This window comes from Ahaetulla prasina, chromosome 2 (assembly GCF_028640845.1).
Source record: "Ahaetulla prasina isolate Xishuangbanna chromosome 2, ASM2864084v1, whole genome shotgun sequence".
Classification (NCBI taxonomy): domain Eukaryota; kingdom Metazoa; phylum Chordata; class Lepidosauria; order Squamata; family Colubridae; genus Ahaetulla; species Ahaetulla prasina.
This window is the reverse complement of record NC_080540.1, coordinates 4942934-4966036: the sequence shown is the minus strand read 5'-3', so window position 1 is coordinate 4966036 and position 23103 is coordinate 4942934. Positions and strand designations below refer to the sequence as shown.

Sequence of the window (23103 nt, the reverse complement as noted above, 5' to 3'; positions counted from 1 at the left end):
GGAGCTTCCTAGAGAGTTCCTTCGGAGGCTTCTCCCTCCTTTTTCCGGCCCCCGTTTCCTCCCTGGGAGGTGAGAAGACGCTCTGGCCCCTGCTTCCACGAGATCGGCTGCAGTTTCGGGGTCTGTCAAGGACTGCTTCCCTCTCGGAGGGCGCTGGGCGAGCCGCCTCTTTCCCGGCCGGGCGGAGTCCAGAGAAGCCGGGAGCCTTTCCTCCCGCTCCCCCCCCCCCGTCCGGTTCTCCTTGCTCTGCCTTCAGGTGCTTTGGAACATAGTTTCTCCCCCTCTTCTTTCTGACAGCTTCTCTAATATTGGAATTCTGCCATCCTGTCACTTCCAGTCCTTCTCTTCATTCAACAAGACATAACCAGTTCCTGCAACCTTTCCTCTTATGCTGTAGCCTCCAATTCCCTACTTATCTTTCTTACTCTTCCCTGCACTCTTACTAGGCTCAACATCTTTTTTGTATTGTGATACAAAATGTAGAAAACCCCCCAGATGAACTTTAGCCCAATGTGGAATGTTTAACACGAGTTCATGAATAAACGGTTTGAAAATGCTTGGACAGTTGCAAACAAACCCTAGGGATAAGACCTAATCTTAATGTGACTTTGCCTTGCCTGTTTTGGAAAGAAAAATATCGGGTTGAAGAGGGATATCAGGTGTTCAAGAGAGGCTGAATCAGGAAAGAAAACCAAGAAGTTCTAGAACTTTATTGATATATGCTAGAGTGACAGAATCTTAAGATCAGAATGATGGTAGCCATGATATTAGCTGTGATGCTTTTCGGAAGAGAAAGTTAGACAAAATGAGGATAGGAAGAGTATGGCAATCTTTGAACATTAATTTTGAAAAACACTATCGGGATTATGATGGATAACCAAGTAAATGACATGTCCATCATTTGCACATAGTTTAGTTTCAGTGTGAATTAGAATTAGAATAATAGAATGGGAAGGGACCTTGGAGGTCTTCTAGTCCAACCCCTTTCTTACGCAGGAAACCCTACACCATTTCAGCCTCTTCTTAAAAACTTCCAGTGTTAGAGAATTCACAACTTCTGGAGGTAAATCGTTCCACTGATTAATTGTTCTAACTGTCAGGAAATTTCTGCTTAGTTCTAGGTTGCATCTCTCCTTGATTAGTTTCCACCCATTGCTTCTTGTTCTACCCTCGGGTGCTTTGGAGAATAGCTTGACTCCCTCTTCTTTGTGGCAGACCCTGACAGTCAGCATCCCCTGATTTCTCTCTGACAATCTGTTGCTCAATTCCAAATGTCAGTTTGCTTATTTTAAATCTCTCTTAAGTCTACAGATGAAAATTATGAATCAGTAAATGGCTCTGCAGTTGATCTCTCTACTTCACTTTTATTCTCCGTGTTCTGTGCCAAGAATCACAAAGACGTATCCCTTCAATAAGGCACTTCAAACATGGTTTTTAAAAGTCTACATTACTTTTATTGTCTCATTGAAAAACATGCCACCCAAACCTCAAGTCAGCTCTTCTCTTTGGGCCTGGTCTGTCATTTAGGTTCAATGAAGAGAAAAGGCAATTTCCATGAGATCCTTTACTGTAGGATCCTAAACAGGCTTTCCTGAATTTCCAGCTGAACCAGAGGTTTTTCTTCTAGATTTGATAGATGACTAGTGAAGAAACTGTGGAACTTTGTTTTTCTATCTGACAACAGCAGCAAAGCTCTCTTCACACACAGATGGAAGGACTCACATATACCCAGAATGGAAGAATGGATGGGGAAGTTGACTGCTTTGGGTAAAAAACTTTCTCTAGATTTCCTTCTACTTGGAAGCCACTCTTGGATTTGCTTGTAATTGAAAGAAATGAAATTTAAACCTTGATTTTTTAGGGTTATACATGTTTATAATGATAAACGTACTGTTTGTTATGGTTTATTCTAATTCAAAGAGTTATTGATGCTTAGGAGTTTACCTGTAGTGAAGAAAGTTGGAAGTTACTTTTTCTCTATAGCTTTTTCCCCTTTTTGTCTGCACTCTCCAATTTTGCTTTTTCCTCCCTCCCGTTTTTTTTTAGTTCTTTCTCCTTTGTATTCTTGTACTTTTATGTTTTTCTAAAATTTAACAAAGCTTACAAACTTTTATATAATTTTCAGGGGTTAATCCACTATGAAAAACTTTTCTAACATAGTGGGACTTTTCCCATGTGGTTTTTCTGATGTCTCACTTTTGAGCAAAACTTGACTGCACTCTATGCATCTCTATGGCTTCATTCCTGTATGGACCTTCCGATTTCTAAAGTTTTGTTTTCGGGTAAAATTTTTCCCACTCCCCACAACTATATGGCCTCTTTCTTGTGTGCCCCTTCTGGTGTCTCCAAAGTTCAGCAGACTCCACAAATCTTTTCTCACATTCTGGGCATTGATACGCTCTGTCTCCAGTGTGAAGTCTCTGATGTCAAAATTAGGTGCGACTTTTCTACAAAATATCTCCATATTCTTTTGACTTTACCTTGTATTTATTTGTTCATTTGTTCAATGTGTTTGTCAAACATGAACAAGGAAGCAAGTATAAGTATAAACATAAACATGAACAATGGAAGCAAATACAAGTATAATGGGAACAGTAAGACAGGGATGGTAGGCATGCATGTGTGCTTATGCACGCCCCCTTTACAGACCTCTTAGGAATGGGGCGAGGTCCATGGCAGACAGTTTGTGGCTAAAGCTGTGAGGATTAGTGGCTGTAACAATGGAGTCAGGTAGGGCGTTCCAGGCATTGACTACTCTGTTGCTGAAATCTTATTTTGTGCAGTCAGGTTTGAAGCAGTTTACCTTGAGTTTGTATCAATTATTTGTCTGTGTAGTATTGTGATTGAAGCTGAAGAAGTCGTTGATCAGGTAAGACATTGTAGCAGCCAATTTTACGCACAATGCTTAGATCAGACCACAGTCGTCGCAGTTCCAGCTTGTCCAGGCCCAGGATTTTTAGCCTGGTGATATAGTGAATTCTGTTGTGAGCAGAGGAGCGCAGTACTCTTCTTGTGAAATACTTCTGGACCTGCTCAATCCTGTTAATGTCCAATATACAATAGGGATTCCAAGCAGGTGAACAGTATTCAAGAATTGGTCTGGCAAAGGTTTTATACGTTCTAGTTAACAATACAATATAACCAGAAGAGAAGCTTCACAAAATTAAGTTAACGACTCAATGCTTTTTTGGCAATGCTGTTACAGTGAGCTCTGGGGCTTAGATGGTTAGAAATGAGTACTCCTAGGTCCTTGACAAAGTGAGGGTCATCTGCGAGATCAGTACCGCCTAACTTGTATTTGGTGTTCTGTTTGTTTGTTTTTTGCCAATATGTAGGACAGAGCATTTATTAATCGAGATTTGGAGTTGCCAATTATGCGACCATTCAGACACATAGTCAAAGTCCCTTTGCACTACGGCAGCATTGTCAGTGGTATTAAATAATTTTACGTCATCAATGAAGAGGACGCAGTTGCTTTTAATTTGATTGCATAGATCGTTGATGTAAAGCAGAAAGCATGTGGGTCCGAAAATGCTGCCTTGGGGGACTCCCCTGTTAACTGGTGCCAGATTTGATAGAGCCCTCCCTATTTTGACTATTTGTTGCCTGTTGGACAGGAATGTGGCTATCTACTTGTGCCGTAAGAACTTAGTTTTGACAGTAATTTGTTGTGCACCACTGAATAAAGGTTTTACAGAAGTCTGTGTAAATTGCATCTACTGCTTTACTCTGATCAAGATGTGTGGCCCAGATGTTTTTACAATGTAGAAATTGCAGATTACAGGGCAAGATTGTTTGCCTCTAGGTGGCAGATGATGGATTGGTATATAATTGATTCCATGACATTACAGGTAACGCAATACAGGGAGTTGGACTGTAATTTTTGACTAAATTAGGGTCCCCCTTTTTAAAGATTAGTATAACTGTGGCTAGTGACCGTAGGTTGGGCAGGGAGCTGGTTCAAAAAGATACCTCATAGATTGTGGATAGGGCAGTAGCAAGCTTTTTCCAAAAATGGGCACATAGTCCATCGGAGCCAGTAGATGGAATGGCTTTAGGTTTTGTAGTGCCGTTTCAACATTATCTCCTGTAAAATCAATATATAGTAAATTGCTACAATTTCTTATGGTGCGACTAGGAAGTGAGAGACAGTAGCCATTGCTCTCAACAAAGACTGAACTGAAGCACTTATTGAAAAGGTTGGCCTTAACAACATCATTGTTACAGTCTTCCCCTTCAGACCCTTTTAAGGGTGGGGTCATTTTCAAGTCTTTATGTTTTGCATTAACAAAATTATACAAGGCTTTGGGTAGACTTCGAGTTTAACAGCGCTTACTCCTGTTTGCAATAGTGGTTGGAACATTTGCTCTTTATCTGGCGGCATAAGGCTTTGTAGCGGCTTTTAAAGTTAGCTACATAACCAGTTTTGTCTTCTTACCAAAGAGATTTTTTCTTGGATTGCAACTTACTTATTGCTATGGGTAATTTGTTCTTTTTAACTTTAGAGGTCATTTTTGGTATGTATAGATTAATGACTATGGATTTAGAGTAAAAAAGTATTATAGTCATCTGCACTTTTACAACCTGTGAACAGAAGATGCCAATCAAGGGATGCGAGGTCGGCAGCTATGAGATTATAGTTGGCTTTTTTAAAGTTATAATTTTAAGTACTGTCATTATGACCCTGTTTGCAAGAACACAAATTGAGACAAAAATCTATCAAGCTGTGATTGCTGTTGGAAAATGGTTCTTTAACTTGTAAGCCATAAATTGAATTTAAGTATTACAGTAGAAGAGATCTAAGCAATTGTTGAGCCTAGAGTTGCCCGTTACCAACTGCTCCAGCCCCAGAGTTGTAACAGCATTGTACATGGTTACATGTACAGGTTCAGTTGCACACTTGTTTAGGATCCAATTAATAAGAGGCAAATTAAGACCACCAAGAAAGACAAGGGGGTGCAGGCAGGAAGCTGCCCATGTTAGTAGTGCAGTTAATTTATTTGTATGACTGAGATTGTAATCGGGGGCTCTATAACATAGCAAAAAACAAACTGTAGTATTTAGAGGCAGCTCAGTCATATTCTCCATGTTCCTGTTCTAACAACTCTCAATTGATCATAGATAGTCCTCTACTTTCAACCACTATTGAGCCCAAAATTTCTGTTAACTAAAACACTTAAGTGAGTTTTCACCAATTTATGACCTTTCTTGCCACAATTGTTAACTGAATCACTGCAGTTGTTTAGATAGTCACATGGCTGTTAAGTGAATCTGGATTCTCCCTTGACTTTACTTGTCAAAAGGTCCCAAAAGGAGATCGGGTGACCTGGAACACTGCAACCTTCAGACATGAGAGTCAGCGGTCAAGCATCTGAATTTTGATCACATGACCTTCGGGATGCTGAGAAATGGTCATAAGTTACTTTTTTCAGTGCCACTGTAACATCGAATGGTCATTAAATGAACCCTCCTTTTGCTTTTCATCCATTTCCATTTCCATTTTTCTTTTTAAATTCTTAGAATCATAGGGCTAGAAGGGAGCTACCACAAAATAAAAGAGCTGTACTCTTCTAGTCCTACCTTGCCTGCTCAAGCGATTCCAGACAATTTCACATTAGATATTAGGTTTTCACACTCATATCAGATTTTCATATTCACATCTTAGAATTAAAAATTTTTTAAATTGAAACAAAATTTAACTTGGCAAGAAAATTTCTAAGGAGGTAATTTTAATGGACAAACTTTAGGAGGCAAGATCTTCCAACTGGCAAGGAAAAGTATTGTCATGTTATACACCTGTAAGGTTTTCCTCCTGTGTGGATTTTTCATGTGCACCTGATGATCAGATAAAAATCTTTGCCACATTCCAAGCCCTGATAAAAGTTTCTCTCCAGTAAGAATTCGCTGATGCTGAAAGAGTATTTTTCCAGGCAAACCATACACCACACTTCTAACATTTAAAGTGCATCTTTCCTATATGGATTAGAGTGTGATTTTGAAGGGACTATTGACAAGAAAATGCTCTCCCACAATCATATGACTTTTAAGGGTTGAACAACTATGAAAAACTGTTCTACCATCAGGGTCTATTAGGGCTTTTTCCATATGATTTTTCTGATGTCTCACTTTTGAGCAAAACATTACTGCATTCTATGCATCTCTATGTCTTCACTCGTGTATGGACCTTTTCATGCCTTGCAAGGTGTTGTTTTTGGGAAAAACATTTCCCACACTCCACACACAGGTATGGTTTCTCCCCCGTGTGGATTCTCTGATGAACCCGAAGCAGTGTTGCTGTGAGAAAACCTTTCCCACACTCCCCACATTTATAGGGCCTCTCTCCTGTGTGCCCCTTCTGATGTCTCCGAAGTTCAGCAGACTCCACAAATGTTTTCTCACATTCTGGGCATTGATAAGGTCTATCTCCAGTGTGAAGTTTCTGATGTCGAATTAGGTGTGACTTTGTGCCAAAACATCTCCCACATTCTGGGCATTGATAGGGTCTTTCTCCAGTGTGAAGTATCTGATGTTGAATTAGTTGTGACTTTCTGGCAAAACATTTCTCACACTCCGGACATTTATATTGCTTCTCTAAGTGGCTTCTCTGATGCATCACAAGTGTATCTTTCCGGGTAAAAGATTTTTCACACACTGAACATTTGTGGCATTTCTCACCCGTATGGGTTTGGCAGTGAATTCTAAGGGATGATGAATGAGCAAATGCTTTCCCACAGTCTAAACATTTGAACTTTTTTTCCCCTCTATGAACATTCTCATGATTTCTGAGACTTTGTATTGTACGGAAAAATGTTCCACACTCAATGCACATATAGGGCTTCACCCCTGTATGGATACTCTGATGTTGAAAAAGAGTTTCCTTAAAAGAAAAATATTTATCACAATCATTACATTTATATAGTTTTTCTCCCGTGTGTGTCCTTTGGTGGCTCCGAAGTTTAGAAGAACTGAGAAATCCTTTCCCACATTCTGAGCATTGATAGGGTCTGTCCCCAGTGTGAATCCTCTGGTGTTGAATTAGGTTTGACTTGTAGCCAAAACATCTCCCACATTCTGGGCACTGATAGGATCTTTCTCCTGTGTGAATTTTCTGATGTTGCAGCAGGTATGATTTCCTGGAAAAAGATTTCCCACATTCTGGGCACATTTTGCTTTCCTCCTTTGTGTGTGTTTTATTATGTTTGTAAAGAGATGAGTTCCTAGTGAAACATTTTCCACACTCAAAGCATTTATAAGGACTCTGCCCTGTGTGAATAATCTCATGCTTTCTAAACAATTGTTTATAATGGAAACATTTCCCACACTCCAGACATTGATAAGGTTTCTCTCTGGTGTGGATTTGCTGATGTTTAAGCAGCTGCGAGGTTTGAGAAAAGCACAGCCCACATTGCACACACTTGCAGGGCTTCTCTTTAGTCGGGCTGTTCTGAAGCCTAGAAAGACGCCGTCTCCCAGGAAATCTTCCCCAGCGCTTCCAGGATTCCTGAGATCTCTTTCCCTGGTGGATTCGCTGATGGGCTCCAAGGTCCGATCCTTTAGCAAAATGCTTCCCGCACTCTCCGCATTTGTAAGGCTTCAGTCCAGGGTGGCTCCGGAGATGTTTGGCAAAGCTCCACATTCCAGGAAAGGAGTTTCCACAAAGAAAACACAGGTGGGATCCATTTCCCATATGCAGCTTCCGATGGATCAAAAGGAAGGACCGGTGAGCAAAGGATTTCCCGCACTTGGAGCATTTTGAGTGTCTCCCCAGATTCCCCTGAGGGCACCTTTGGCCAAAGTGTTCCCCCCTCTGCATAATTTCCAGGGGCTGCTCACTTCCAGGGCTTTCCATCCAAGGAAACTGTAACAAGCAGAACTTTGGCCAAAAGGTTGGAAGATGGGCAGGAGGATGGGCTCCAGCACGAGTCCAAAAGCTGAGAAGATGAAACCTCTGGTCCAGGTGACTGAGCCAGATGGGATCCTGCAAGCAGAGCTTCCTCCAAAGGTTTTCCTGGTTGCACCTGCAGGAAGAAGATAAAAGAAGTGAAGAAGAGAGGAAGATTTAGCAAAACGCTCCCCGCACTCTATTTGGAGAGCTGAAGAAATTTAGTTTCTTCAGCTCTCCAAATAGCCAAACAATAGCTGGAAGACTATATTCCCTCCCCCAGAATCAAAGCAATGCTGGGATCCTCACTGTGGAGCTGGCGTCCCCTTCCCGTTTCTTAGTACAAGTAGAGGGGATGCTGAAGGAGTCCCAGTTGCCTCGCATTTGCCTGCCTGAACTGGGAATGATCACTGCCTTTTCCATTTCGCCCTGTTTTTGGGACGGTGCTGCTGCATGACGTGAGACAAACTGCAAAGAGCCCCCATAGGATTTATATGTGCCAGGTAGATCTACTTGTGTACAGAGTACAACCCATGTAGATATTCATGGATGTTGTTCTTTGGGCCAGCACAGATTGAATATGTCTTCCTCCTAGAATGGCTTCCTAATGTTTTATAGTTTAGGGAGGATGCAAATACATTGATTGGGACCAGCAATGCAGTTTGAACACAATAGGGAACAAACAGTTTCCATTTAAAAAATTGACCCTATATATGAACCTAAAGAGGAATGGAAGCCTATCACTTTCAGAAAATAAACAACAACCGAGAGCAAAGCCCCTTCTATCTATCCAATCCACTCCAATGAGGACCCTCTGGAACTGAACAATCACTTTCATGTTCTCCCCCTGGAAGGGAATATGCAGTCACCCACAAAAGAGCAGTCTTCAATAGTTTCTAAAAAAGAGGCAAAACCCAGCATTTCTGCAACAGGAAGAAAATATCCCAGAATTTTCTAGGGAAAGAAGGCGAGTTTCAGTGACAGGCAATTCAATTTTTAGGGGAACAGAAACTATAGTCTGCAGAGCAGATAGTTGATCTAGGCAGGTATGCTATCTCCCTGAAGCAAAAATCAAAGATGTAACAGAAATAATGAACCCCCTTTCATCTCCTGCACATGGAGACCAATAGAACAACAATGAATCTGAAAAGAACGGATGCGGTTCTCATTTTCAAGAAAGGAAGAAAAAAAAAGAAATCCAGGAAACTACAAACCAATCAGCCCAAAATCAATACCTGGGAAGATCCTGGAAAAGATAATAAAAAAACAGATCTGCAAATATCTAGAAGCAAAGTTATAATTAAAAGCCATTACAGGTTTGTTAAAAACAGATCATTCCAAACAACTCTTATTTCGTTCTTTGAGAAGAATGGTTAATCTATGGTAGAGAAAAGAAGGATTGGGGGTGACATGATAGCAGTATTTGAGAGGCTGCAAAAAAGAAGAGGAGGTCAACCTATTCTCCAAAACACCTGAGGGCAGGACAAGAAACGATGGAAACTAATGAAGGGGAGAATTAACTTCGAATTAAGGAGAAACTTCCTAACAGTGAGGACAGTTAATAAGTGTAACAACAACTGGCCTGTAGAACACTGGAGGCTTTAAAGAAAAGAATGGACAGCAACCCATCTGAAATGATATGGGGTGGTGGTGGTGACAACCTGAGGATCCAGAGCTGCATGCCTCTCTTTGGCTCTTTCGTCCCTTTGCTGTGGCGCCCGGTTGGGTGATCCCACCACTGGCTGGCCCCACCCCTTGCCTTCCCCTCCCAGTCACCCCAAAGGAGTCTTTGAGGGTTGAACGCTGAGAGGCACAGATTTCCTCTGCCTTCTGCGTTCCCACCCCGAGCTGAAGCGAAACAAATGGGCCAGGGTATCTCTCCCTGCTAAGCGGTCCCGCAGAGCCCGCTTGCAAACTCTGCTGAGGGCGGTTCCAAATGTTAGGTTCGCGCGTCCCTCCCTGCCAGTGCCATGGTGGCGGGGCCAAGGAAGGTGTGCGCGCTATGCCTGCTCCCCTCTCGCCGTCCAGAGGTGGGACTCCGTGCTCCGAGAGCCAGTAATAACCCCTGGTACAGGGTCTCCTGCTTGAGCAGGGGGCTGGACTAGAAGACTTCCAAGGTCCCTTCCCGTCTTATTCTGATGGATAAAACCCACCAACGAGGGGCTGCCACATCACAGCCTCCTTCAGAGCAAAACTGGGCAAATAATGATTTCTCTTCAGAATATATTCTGCTTTGTAGAAACAAAACCAAACAATTAAAATATTAAAATGAAAGCAAAGAATATCAATTCTTCTCTATTTAGATGAAGCAGAAAGAAAGTGGATCTTTTCTCCGTTGGGAGAAAATGAACTCAATTTAAACCTCCCCCCCCCAACAAAGCCCTCCACCCCCAATTGAAGTGAGGAGGCGGCTATTTCTTTCATTCACCCCATAATTCCCCCTGAAACCCTTCAAAGAAAAGCCTCCTTTGCCCTCCGTGGGGCGGGGCTTCCCCTCCTTTGCCCAGAGGCTCCCCGTCCAGCCCCGCATCCACCCGGGACCCTCTCGGGCTACCTTCCTCCTGGCGGGGAGAAGCCCTCCGGGCAGCCCGAGGGAGAGCGGGAGCCTCACCTGCTCGGAGCGGGGCCCAGGAGCAGCTTTCCCGAACAGCAAGAATTTGCACAGCCCCCCCAAAACGCCGCAAGTGGGGAAACGGCAAAAAAAAAAAATCTCCCGGAAATTCAGCTCCAATAAACGGGGGCGAGGAAGAACGAGAGGAGCTTCCTAGAGAGTTCCTTCGGAGGCTTCTCCCTCCTTTTTCCGGCCCCCGTTTCCTCCCTGGGAGGTGAGAAGACGCTCTGGCCCCTGCTTCCACGAGATCGGCTGCAGTTTCGGGGTCTGTCAAGGGCTGCTTCCCTCTCGGAGGGCGCTGGGCGAGCCGCCTCTTTCCCGGCCGGGCGGAGTCCAGAGAAGCCGGGAGCCTTTCCTCCCGCTCCCCCCACCCGCCCGGTTCTCCTTGCTCTGCCTTCAGGTGCTTTGGAACATAGTTTCTCCCCCTCTTCTTTCTGACAGCTTCTCTAATATTGGAATTCTGCCATCCTGTCACTTCCAGTCCTTCTCTTCATTCAACAAGACATAACCAGTTCCTGCAACCTTTCCTCTTATGCTGTAGCTCCAAGTCCCTACTTATCTTTCTTATTCTTCCCTGCACCCTTACTAGGCTTAACATCTTTTTTGTATTGTGATGCAAAATGTAGAAAACCCCCAAGATGAACTTTAGCCCAATCTGGAATGTTTAACACCAGTTCATGAATAAACGGTTTGAAAATGCTTGGACAGTTGGAAAGAAACCCCAGGGATAGGACCTAATCTTAATGTGACTTTGCCTTGCCTGTTTTGGAAAGAAAAATGATATCAGGGTCATGCTGGGTACCAGCTCTTCGAGAGAGGCTAAATCAAGAAACAAAACCCAGAATAGTTCTACAATTCTTAGGTAAAGGTAAAGGTTCCCCTCGCACATATGTGCTAGTCGCTAGTCGTTGCCGACTCTAGGGGACGGTGTTCATCTCCGTTTCAAAGCCGAAGAGGAAGATGTCTTCGTGGTCATGTGGCCAGCATGGCTCAACGCCAAAGGCGCACGGAATGCTGTTTCCTTCCCACCAAAGGTGGTCCCTATTTTTTCTGCTTGCATTTTTACGTGGTTTCGAAACTGCTAGGTTGGCAGAAGCTGGGACAAGTAACGGGAGCTCACCCCGTTACATGGCAGCACTAGGAATTCGAACCACTGAGGTGCCGACCTTTTGATCGACAAGCTCAATGTCCTAGTCCCTGAGCCACCGTGTCCCATAAATAAACTAGATTATTAATAAATTAGTTTATTTATATAGGCTAGATTGACAGAATCTTAAGATCAGAATGATGGTATCCATGATATTAGCTGTGACGTACTACGGAAGAGAATGTTGGACAAAACAAGGAGGATAGGCAGGGTGTGGCAGTCTTTGAACATTAAATTTGAAGAACACCACTGAGATTATGATGGATAGCCAAATAAATGTCATGTCCATCTGCACATAGTTTCAATTTGAATTAGAATTAGAACAGAGTTGGAAGGGATCTTGGAGGTCTTCTAGTCCAACCCCTTTCTTAGGCAGGAAACCCTACACCATTTCAGACAAATGGTTATCCAGCCTCTTCTTAAAAACTTCCAGTGTTAGAGAAGTCACAACTTCTGGAGGTAAATCGTTCCACTGATTAATTGTTCTAACTGTCAGGAAATTTCTCCTTAGTTCTAGGTTGCATCTCTCCTTGATTAGTTTTCACCCATTGCTTCTTGTTCTACCCTCAGGTGCTTTGGAGAATAGCTTGACTCCCTCTTCTTTGTGGCAGACCCTGACAGTCAGCATCCCCGATTTCTCTCTGACAATCTGTTGCTCAATTCCAAATGTCAGTTTGCTTATTTTAAATCTCTCTTAAGTCTACAGATGAAAATTATGAATCAGTAAATGGCTCTGCAGTTGATCTCTCTACTTCACTTTTATTCTCCGTGTTCTGTGCCAAGAATCACAAAGACGTATCCCTTCAATAAGGCACTTCAAACATGGTTTTTAAAAGTCTACATTACTTTTATTGTCTCATTGAAAAACATGCCACCCAAACCTCAAGTCAGCTCTTCTCTTCTCTTTTCAATGTGAGACCACCAGAAGTTTGGGGAGGTGAGAGAAAGATGGGCCTGGCCTGTCATTTAGGTACAATGAAGAGAAAAGGCAATTTCCATGAGATCCTTTACTGTAGGATCCTAAACAGACTTTCCTGAATTTCCAGCTGAACCAGAGGTTTTTCTTCTAGATTTGATAGATGACTAGAGCAGGGGTGTCCAAACTTGGTCCCTTTAAGACTTTTGGACTTCAACTCCCAGAGTCCCTCAGCCAGCAAAGCTGGCTGAGGAACTCTGGGAGTTGAAGTCCAAAAGTCTTAAAGGGACCAAGTTTGGACACCCCTGGACTAGAGTGAAGAAACTGTGGAACTTTGTTTTTCTATCTGACAACAGCAGCAAAGCTCTGTTCACACACAGATGGAAGGACTCACATATACCCAGAATGGAAGAATGGATGGGGAAGTTGACTGCTTTGGGTAAAAAACTTTCTCTAGATTTCCTTCTTCTTGGAAGCCACTCTTAGACTTGCTTGGATTTGAAAGAAATAAAATTTAAACCTTGATTTTTGTAGGGTTATACATGTTTATAATGATAAACGTACTGTTTATTATGGTTTATTCTAATTCAAAGAGTTCTTGATACATAGGATTTTACTTATAGTAAAGAAAGTTGGAAATTACTTTTTCTCTATAGCTTTTTCCCCTTTTTGTCTGCACTCTCCAATTTTGCTTTTCCCTCCCTCCCCCTTGCCTCCCCTCCCCTAGTTTTCTCCTTTCTTTTCTTGTACTTCATGTTTTTCTAAAATTTAATAAAGCTTACATTTATATGACTTCCATGGTTTGACCCACTGTGAAAAACTGTTCCACCATCAGGGCATGATGGGGCTTCCCCATGTGGTTTTTCTGATTTCTTGCTTTTGATCGCACTCAATGCATTTCTATGGCTTCATTTCTGTATGGATCTTCTGATGATTTCTAAGGTTTTGTTTATGTGGAAAACATTTCCCACACTCCACACAGGTGAATGACTTCTCTCCTGTGTGGATTCTCTGAACATGTAGCTGTGTTGCCCTGATATAACTTTTTCCACACTCCCCACATTTATAGGGCTTCTTCCCTGTCTGCCCCTTCTGCTGTCTCCAAAGTTCAGCAGACTCCACAAATCCTGTCTCACATTCTGGGCATTGATAGGGTCTGTCTCCGATGTGAAGGTTCGAATTAGGTGTGACTTTTCAACAAAACATCTCCACATTCCTTTGACTTCACCTTGTATTCTCCATGTTTCTGCTCAAAGAACTCTCAATTTATTATCTATAGGTAGTCCTCTACTTACGACCACAATCGAACCCAAAATTTCTGTTGCTATGTGAAATACTTGTTAAGTAAGCGACACCCAGAGGAAGGGCTTTCTCTGTGGGGGCTCCCACCCTCTGGAACGAGCTTCCCCCAGGGCTGCGCCAACTTCCCGACCTCCGAACCTTCCGCCGCGAGCTTAAGACACATCTATTTATTTGCGCAGGGCTAGCCTAGGGTTTTTAGCTTTAAATTTAGTTTTAATGGGGTTTTATACTATTTTAATGATATTTTAATGTCTTAGGCGACCCCTGGCAAATCGTCATTCGACCCCCAACGGGGTCGCGATCCACAGATTGAGAACCGCTGCCTAAGACCATCGGAAATATGGGAATTATACTTGCGAGTTGAAGAGTCGCGCTCCAATGGTTGACTTCACAATCCAGCTGCAGGCTCTTCAAATCACTAGCCGAATTCGGCTTCAGGCGCAATGAATTAAAAAAAGAGAGAAATCTTTGCTCCGATGTCCCCCTCTCAAGCCAGCTGCAATCACTCCCCATCGCTAGTCTAATCTGGCTTCAGGCGCGATAAAACTTAATAGGGGAGGAGTCTCCGCTTTAATGCCTCCATCCTCAAGGCAATCACAAGCAGTTCAGATCGCTAGCCAATATGGCTTCAGGCGCAATAAATTCAAAACGAAAATAATTTTACGGTTGGGGTCGCCACATCGTGGGGAATTGTATTAAAGGGGTCGCCACATCGTGGGGAATTTTTTTTTTTTTAATTTACATTTATATCCCGCCCTTCTCCGAAGACTCAGGGCAGCTTACAATGTGTAAGGCAATAGTCTCATTCTATTTGTATATTTACAAAGTCAATTGTATTAAAGGGGTTGCAGCACTATAAAGGTTGAGAACCACTGTGCTAGAGTTTCGGGGCCAGGGAAGTGCCGCTTCCCCCTTGGAGGGCACTGGGTGCGCTGCCTCTTTCCCAGCCGGGCAGAGTCCAGAGAAGCCGGGAGCCTTTTCCTTCTTTCCTCCCCCCCAGGATTGGGAAGAGGCGACCAGGAATCATCGTTTCCTGCTTCCCCCGAAGTTTTGGGGGACTTGGATGCAGGGCAGGCGACAATTTTCCCCTTTTGTGCACTTTGGGGCATCTGGAAACATCATCCCATTTGATTCGATTCAATTCAATTCAATTCCAGTCCGGCTTCAGACCTGGGTACAGCACTGAGACGGCTTTGGTCGCGTTGGTGAGTGACCTCTGGAGGGCTCGGGACAGGGGATGTTCCTCTGTCCTGGTCCTTTTAGATCTCTCAGCGGCTTTTGATACCATCAACCATGGTATCCTGCTGCAGCGGTTGGAGGGATTGAGGGTGGGAGGCACCGTTTATCGGTGGTTCTCCTATCTCTCTGACCGGTCACAGACGGTGTTGACAGGGGGGCAGAGATTGACTTCTAGGTGCCTCACTTGTGGGGTGCCTCAGGGGTCGGTTCTCTTGCCTCTCCTGTTCAACATCTACATGAAGCCGCTGGGTGAGGTTATCCGTGGTTTCGGGGTGGATTATCATCTTTATGCTGATGATACTCAGCTGTACATTTTCACTTCAAACCACCCCAACGAAGCTGTAGAGGTGATGGCCCGGTGTCTTGAGGCCGTGCGGGTCTGGATGGGGAGGAACAGGCTCCAGCTCAACCCGACCAAGACAGAGTGACTGTGGGTTCCGGCGTCCCGGTACAGCCAGCTTTCGCCTTCGCTGACTGTTGGGGGTGAAGTATTGGCCCCCAGGGGAAGGGTGCGCAACTTGGGCATTCTCCTGGATGATCGGCTGTCTTTAGAAGAACACCTGACAGCCGTCGCCAGGGGAGCATTTTATCAGGTTCTCCTGATTCGCCAGTTGCACCCCTTCCTTGACCGGGACTCCTTATGCACAGTCACTCACGCCCTCGTTACCTCTCGCCTGGACTATTGCAATGCTCTCTACATGGGGCTCCCCTTGAAGAGCACCAGGAGGCTCCAGCTAGTCCAGAATGCGGCTGCGCGGGTAATAGAGGGAGCACCATGTTGCTCCCATATAACACCCATCCTGCGTGGCCTGCAATGGCTGCCGGTAGCCTTCTGGGTGCAATTCAAGGTGTTAGTGACCACCTTCAAAGTGCTCCATGGCTTAGGACCGGGGTATCTACGAGACCGCCTTCTGCCACCGATAGCCTCCTAACGACCTGTGCGCTCCCAGAGAGTGGGCCTGCTCAGGGTGCCGTTGACCAAACAATGTCGGTTGGCGGCCCCCAGAGGTAGAGCCTTCTCTGTGGCGGCACCGGCCCTTTGGAACGAGTTACCTCCGGGGTTACGCCAACTCCCCGACCTCCGAACCTTCAAGCGGGAATTAAAAACTTTATTATTTAATCGTGCGGGACTAGCCTAAATGTATTTTAAATGTATTTTAATTATAGTTTTTAAATTTTAAAGGTTTTTATGTCGGTTTTGACAGTTTTAGTAAATTGGCCAATTAATATATTCATTTTAAATGTTTTTAAATTTGTTATTTATATTATGTGTACTTTTGTGTTTTTAATATGGCTGAGTCCTTCGGGAGAAGGGCGGTATAGAAATTGGATTATAAATAAAATAAATAAATAAATAATTCAACCTTTATTGGCAATGCACAACATGCACAACATGTGGCAATGCACAATATGCGTACAATGAGATTGGCTGAGCCTCCCCCCTCAAGTGGAAAAAAAAAGAAAATCACTAACCCAATAAATCATACTAAAAACACACAATCCTCTATACATATATGTGCGTACATTACTGTGAAAAGTCCAATAACGGTAAATCCCATAAAAAGGAAACGGAAACCATGAACAAGTGTATAGCAGATTTTTTTCAAAAAGATGTATTTCAAAAAGCTTTTGCAAAAGGGTTCTTTGCAAGGGAGAGAACATCTGACAGCTCCGAATACATGGTTTAAATATATTTTCAGACAATCAACAGGGCAGTTACAACACTCCCACCTGTCATTGTTTTTCACACATTACATAACATTTCTGGCTTATTCAGCACCTTCTTCTTCCTCTGGAAAATCCCCTAGAGATCATACTTCCCCCTTATGTCATTTACAGAACAGTTAAATGGAACATGATTTTGCTTAAGTCATAATGATGATATGGAAAGGACAGAGAAAAAGAATGCGATGGACACAAAATCAAAGCTTATTAAATGAGAAAGATTTTATACAATATATGAAAAAAAATTGACTTTTTTCTTTAAATGAATGAATGAATGAATGAATATTTTAATTTGTATACCGCCCTTCTCCCGAAGGACTCAGGGCAGTGAACAGGCAGATAAAATACAGATACACACAATAGTTAAAAACATCTCTTAAAAAACTAATTTAAATTTGCCCAAATGTTAAAATAACACACTCCCCCATAAAATTACAAAACTTTAAAAACCCATCCAATTCAATTAAAATTCAAAGGTAAAAATCAAGCTAGTCCAGCCATGCGAAATAAATAAGTTTTAAGTTCGCGGTGAAAGGTCCTAAGGTCAGGTAATTGTCGAAGTCCGAGGGGAAGTTCATTCCACAGGGTCGGAGCCCCCACTGAGAAGGCCCTCCCCCTGGGGGCCGCCAGTCGACACTGTTTGGCTGACGGCACCCTGAGGAGTCCCTCTCTGTGGGAGTGCACCGGACGATGGGAGATAGAGGCCGGCAGTAGACGGTCCCGTAGATTAAAGAAAATTGAAAAGAAGATACATCATTGCAAAACATATGTGACACTAGTAAAGCGTATATAAGGGGCTTGGCAATGAGTTATACAGGAAAAAGAAACTAAAAGTGAGCTACCACAGATAACAGAGCTGTAGTCTTCTAATCCTACCTTCCCTGCCCAAGGCAGGAGTCCTTTAAACGATTCCAGACAATTTCACATTAGATATTAGGTTTTCACACTCATATCAGATTTCTATATTCATATCTTAGAATTAAAATTTTAAAAAATTATAACAAGTTAACTTGGCAAAGAAAACTTCCAAGGAAGCAATTTTAATGAACAAACTCCAGGAGGCCAGACATTGCAACAGGCAAGGAAAAGTATTCTCATGTTATACACCTGTAAGGTTTTCCTCCTGTGTGGGTTTTTCATGTGGATCTGAAGATCTGATGATCCGATAAAAATCTTTGTCACATTCTAAGCAGCCCTGATAAAATGTTTCCAGTAAGAATTCACTGATGCCGAAAGACTAGTTTTCCACACAAACCATACATCACACTTCAAAGAGTTAAACTGCACTCTATGCATCTCTATGGCTTCACTCGCGTATGGACCTTTTGATGCCTTCCAACGTGTTCTTTTCGAGAAAAACATTTCCCACACTCCTCACATTTGTACGGCTTCTTCTCTGTGTGGATTCTCTGATGAGCCTGAAGCAGTGTTGCTGTGAGAAAACCTTTCCCACATACCTCACATTTACAGGGCAACTCTCCTATGTGCTTTTTCTGATGTCTCCGAAGTCCAGCAGACTCCACAAATCGTTTCTCACATACTGGGCATTGAAAGGGTGTGTCTCCAGTGTGAAGTTTCTGATGTCGCATTAGGCTTGTCTTGTAGCCAAAACATCTCCCACATTCTGGGCACTGATAGGGGGTTTCTCCGGTATGAATTCTCTGATGTCGAATTAGTTGTGACTTGTCACGAAAGCAACTCCCACATTCTGGGCATTTTTCATTTTTCTGCACACCCACTCGCGTGAAAGGTTTCTCTCCTTTGTGAATCCTCTCATGTTTTCTAAGATAATGTTTGCAATGAAAAGTTTTCTCACATTCCGGACATTTATATTGTTTTTCTAAGTGGGTTCTCTGATGCCTCCAAAGTGTAGCTTTCCGGGTAAAAGATTTCTCACACACTGTGCATTTATGGCGTTTCTCACCCGTATGGGCTTGGCAGTGAATTCTAAGGGTTGATGAATTAGCAAATGTTCTCCCACAATCTAAACATTTGAACTTTTTTTCCCCTCTATGAACATTCTCATGTCTTCTGAGGCTTTGTTTTATACGGAAAAATCTTCCACATTCAATGCACATATAGGGCTTCACCCCTGTATGGATACTCTGATGTTGAAAAAGAGTTTTCTTCGAAGAAAAACATTTATCACAGTCATTACATTTATATAGTTTTTCTCCTGTGTGCCCCTTCTGATGTCTTTGAAGTTCAGAAGAATCCACAAATCTTTTCTCACATTTTGGGCACTGATAGGGTCTTTCTCCTGTGTGAATTCTCTGATGTTGAATTAGGGATGATTTTCTGGAAAAAGATTTCCCACATTCTGGACATTCTTGAATTCTCTGATGTCTAATTAGTTGTGATTTACATTTATGTTGTTTTTTTCCCTTGTGCGTCTTTTGGTGTCTCCGAAGTTCATAAGAATCCACAAATCTTTTCTCACATTCTGGGCATTGATAGGGTCTTTCTCCGGTATGTATACTCTGATGTCGAATTAGGTGTGACTTGTAGCCAAAACATCTCCCACATTCTGGGCATTTATAGGGTCTTTCTCCGGCGTGTATATTCTGATGTCGAATTAGGTTTGACTTATGGCCAAAACATCTTCCACATTCTGGGCACTGATAGGGTCTTTCTCCTGTGTGAATTCTCTGATGTTGAATTAGTAATGATTTCTTGGAAAAACATTTCCCACATTCTCGGCACGTTTTGCTTTCCTCCTTTGTGTATGTATTATTACGTTTGCAAAGAGATGAGCTCCGAGTGAAACATTTTCCAGACTCAAAGCATTTATAAGGACTCTGTCCTGTGTGAATTTTCTCATGTTTTCTAAACAATTGTTTATAACGGAAAGATTTCCCACACTCCAGACATTGATAAGGTTTCTCTCTGGTGTGGATTTGCTGATGCTTAAGCAGCTGCGAGGTTTGAGAAAAGCACAGCCCACATTGCACACACTTGCAGGGCTTCTCTTCAGCCGGGCTCTTCTGAGGCCTAGAAAGACGCTGTCTCCCAGGAAATTTTCCCCAGCGCTTCCAGGATTCCTGAGATCTCTTTCCCTGGTGGATTCGCTGATGGGCTCCAAGGTTCGATCCTTTAGCAAAACGCTCCCCACACTCTCCGCATTTATAAGGCCTCAGTCCAGGATGGCTCCGGAGATGTTTGGCAAAGCTCCACATTCCAGGAAAGGAGTTTCCACAATGAAAACACAGGTGGGATCCATTCCCCATATGCAGCTTCCAGTGGATCAAAAGGAAGGACCGATGAGCAAAGGATTTCCCACACTTGGAGCATTTGTAGAGTCTCCCCAGATTCTTCTCAGTGGACCTTTGGCCAACGTGTTCCTCCCTCTGCATAGTTTCCAGAGGCTGCTCACTTCCAGGGCTTTCCATCCCAGGAAACTCGAACAAGCAGAATTTTGGCGAAAAAGTTAGAAGGTGGGCAGGAGGACGAGCTCCAGCATGAGTCCAAAAGCTGAGAAGACGAAACCTCTGGTCCCGGTGACTGAGCCAGATTGGATCCTGCAAGCAGAACTTCCTTGAAAGATTTTCCTGGTGGCACCTGCAGGATGAAGAAAAAAGAAGTGAAGGAGAGAGGAAGGTTTATTTTCTTCAGCTCTCCGAATAACCCAAACAATAGGTGGAAGATATTTATTCCCTTCCCCCAGAATAAAGCAATGCTGGGATCCAATTGCCTGCCTGAACTGGGGATGATCCCTGCCTTTTCTTTTTGCTTGGGAGGAGGGGGGCGTTGATGCTACAGTAGGTGAGACAAACTGTAAAGACCTCCCCAAGAGGATTTGTATGTTCCAGGTAGATCTAATTGTGTATAGATTACAACCTATGTAGATATTCATCGACACTGTTCTTTGGGCCAGGACAGATGGAATATGTCTCCCTCCTAGAATGGCTTCCTATTGTTGCTTTATAGTTTAAGTAAAAAATTGCTAACAGAGCGGACAGTTAGTAAGTGTAACAACTGGTCTGCAGAAGTTGTGGGTGCTCCAACACTGGAGGTTTTTAAGAAAAGAATGGACAGCCACCGGTCCGAAATGGTATAGGGCCTTGATGGCAAACCTATGGCACGTGTGCTGGAAATGGCACGCAGGGCCATGTTGCCTGGAACGTACGGCTTTGTCCATTCCTCTTCCGGGTTTTCAGGACACGCATGCGCACAAGCCAGCTAGTCTGCTGGTTACTGGTGCGCAAGACGATCAGCTAACCTTCATCTGTGAGGCAGCAGCCAGCTGATGGACGCACACACATGCGTGCCAGTAGCCAAAAGACTTGCTGACTGGTGCGTATGCGTGGACCAGAAACCCGGAGCTTCATTTCCCTGTGTGCGCATGCCCACTGGGCAGCTAACATTAGCGTGTGTGCGCACCGGCCATGCTGTCCTCGCCCACATGCAGCCCCGGAACATCCACCCCTTGCCAGCCAGTCGCTCCCCTGCACCTGTCAGCCTGTCTCGTCACCACCACTGCGCAGAAAGGGCCCGAATCTGTGCTGCCTGGGATCCATGTGGGCTGACACAGGGGGAGGCCAGGTATGGCTGGCTGGATGCTGCCTGGAGCATGAGGCTGGCAGGAGGAGGTGCCAACCTTTGCTGGTGCGAACACCCTGCCCGCCTTGTGCTCCGGGCAGTGTTCTGCATGGCATTATGGGTGTCAGCACACACACACACACTTTTGGCACACAAAGACAAAAAGGTTCGCCTGGTATCAAGGGTACTGTTGTGTCTTGTCCGCTCTCACCACAGCCGGGGTCTGCTTATCTGCTCCCGAACACGGAGGAATGTATGCCTCCCGGCCCCAGTCCTGGCTCCATGCCCAGACAAGCTGCAGAGGAGGGGGCACCTCCCGGTCCCAGCCCTGGCTCCATGCCCAAGCAGGCTGCAGAGGAGGGAGCATCCCCCGGCCCCAGCCCTGGCTCCATGCCCAGGCAAACGGAGCAACTAGACCCCTCCCCCTCCTCCACAGCATGTGAGCCTGAGGAAAGTTTACTTCCAACAGCTGCTGATTGGAGTGATCCTCGCATCAGAAGACTGGATAGGCGGAGGCAACAGAAGGAAGGGAGGGGCAGGCCTTCATGAGTGCTGAGTCATGGAGCCACACCCCATGGCCTATATAAAGGATCTGCTTTCTGGCATTCTCTGAGTCAGGCAAAGTCGAACTTATCTTGCTGAAGTCACTTTCTGGTCTCCTGCCTGCTCTGAGGACTTTGCTAGGACTTTGGGCAGAGCTGCAGAGGCAAGCCTGATTCGGATTTCCCTGACCCGGCTGTCAGCGGAGGAGTGGGACACGACAGGTACAGGTCTCCTGCTTGAGCAGGGGGCTGGACTAGAAGACCTCCAAGGGCCCTTCCCGCCCTATTCTGATGGATAAAACCCACCAACGAGGAGCTGCCACATCACAGCCTCCTTCAGAGGAAAACTGGACAAATAATGATTTTTTTCCAGATTATACTCAGCTTTGGAGAAACAAAAGTAAACAACTGAAATACTAAAATAAAAGCAAAGAACAATCATTCTTTATTTAGATGAAGCAGAAAGAAAGTGGATCGTTTCTCCGTTGGGAGAAAATGAACTCAATCAAACCCTTTCCCCCACCCCCTAAAGAAAACCCCCCACCCCCAATTGAAATACTTGAATACCCCAAAATCCCCCCTGAACCCCTTCAAAGAAAAGCCCCCTTTGCCCTCCGTGGGGCGGGGCTTCCCCCCCCTTTGCCCAGAGGTTCCCCGGCCAGCCCCGCATCTACCCGGGACCCTCTCGGGGCTACCTTCCTCCTGAGGGGGAGAAGCCCTCCGGGCAGCCCGAGGGAGGGAGAGCGGGGCCGAGGAGCAGCCTTGCCGGCAAACGAAGAATTGACACAACCGCCCAAAACGCCGCAACTGGGGAAATCACAGAGAGGGAGGAAGAATGACAGGAAATTCCTAGAGAGGCCCCACGGCGGCTTCTTCCCGCCTTTTCCGGCCCAGTTTCCTCCCTGGGAGAATGTGGGGAGACGCTTTAGCACCTCTTTCTCCCCTGGGAACTGCTAGAGTTTCGGGGCCAGGGAAGCGCTGCTTCCCCCTCGGAGGGCGCTGGGCGAGCCGCCTCTTTCCCGGCGGGGTGGAGTCTAGAGAAGCCGGGAGCCTTTTCCTCCCTCCCTGCCTCTCCCCCAGGATTGGGAAGAGGCGACCGGGGATCTTCACTCCCTGCTTCCCCCGAAGTTTGGGGGGCCTTGGACGCGGGACAGGTGACAATTTCCCCCTTTTGTGCACTTCGGGGCATCTGGAAACACC

The 23103-nt window shown here is 44.7% G+C and overlaps 2 protein-coding genes and 1 long non-coding RNA gene across 4 annotated transcripts; 1 reads left to right on the top strand and 2 right to left on the bottom strand.

Moving 5' to 3' along the window:
- The first annotated feature begins 132 nt into the window (after positions 1–132).
- On the top strand, positions 133–5436 carry LOC131192862 (uncharacterized). Its single transcript, XR_009153803.1, has 3 exons — positions 133–256; positions 1685–1767; positions 5304–5436. It is a non-coding gene; the product is annotated as an uncharacterized LOC131192862 (long non-coding RNA).
- Positions 1766–10623, bottom strand: LOC131192748 (zinc finger protein 260-like). Of its 2 annotated transcripts, none has more exons than XM_058172233.1 (2): positions 10494–10623; positions 1766–8018 (listed from the first exon to the last, which is right to left on the bottom strand). In XM_058172233.1, exon 2 carries the CDS (start codon positions 7847–7849, stop codon positions 6161–6163), a length of 1689 nt encoding a protein of 562 aa, XP_058028216.1. In that variant the 5' UTR covers positions 7850–8018; positions 10494–10623; the 3' UTR covers positions 1766–6160. The 2 variants fall into 2 exon arrangements, with proteins under 2 accessions (XP_058028216.1, XP_058028217.1); XM_058172234.1 differs by having other exon boundaries at positions 10437–10564.
- A 6072-nt stretch (positions 10624–16695) lies between these two features.
- On the bottom strand, positions 16696–22696 carry LOC131192716 (zinc finger protein 260-like). Its single transcript, XM_058172137.1, has 2 exons — positions 22599–22696; positions 16696–20380 (listed from the first exon to the last, which is right to left on the bottom strand). The coding sequence occupies exon 2, from the start codon at positions 20209–20211 to the stop codon at positions 18121–18123; it is 2091 nt and encodes a 696-aa protein (XP_058028120.1). The 5' UTR covers positions 20212–20380; positions 22599–22696; the 3' UTR covers positions 16696–18120.
- Between the last annotated feature and the right edge of the window lie 407 nt (positions 22697–23103).

Bases quoted from the DNA above. Each gene is read 5' to 3' on its own strand.
- LOC131192716 (XM_058172137.1), bottom strand. From the start codon at position 20,211: ATGGAAAGCCCTGGAAGTGAGCAGCCTCTGGAAACTATGCAGAGGGAG.
- LOC131192748 (XM_058172233.1), bottom strand. From the start codon at position 7,849: ATGGAAAGCCCTGGAAGTGAGCAGCCCCTGGAAATTATGCAGAGGGGG.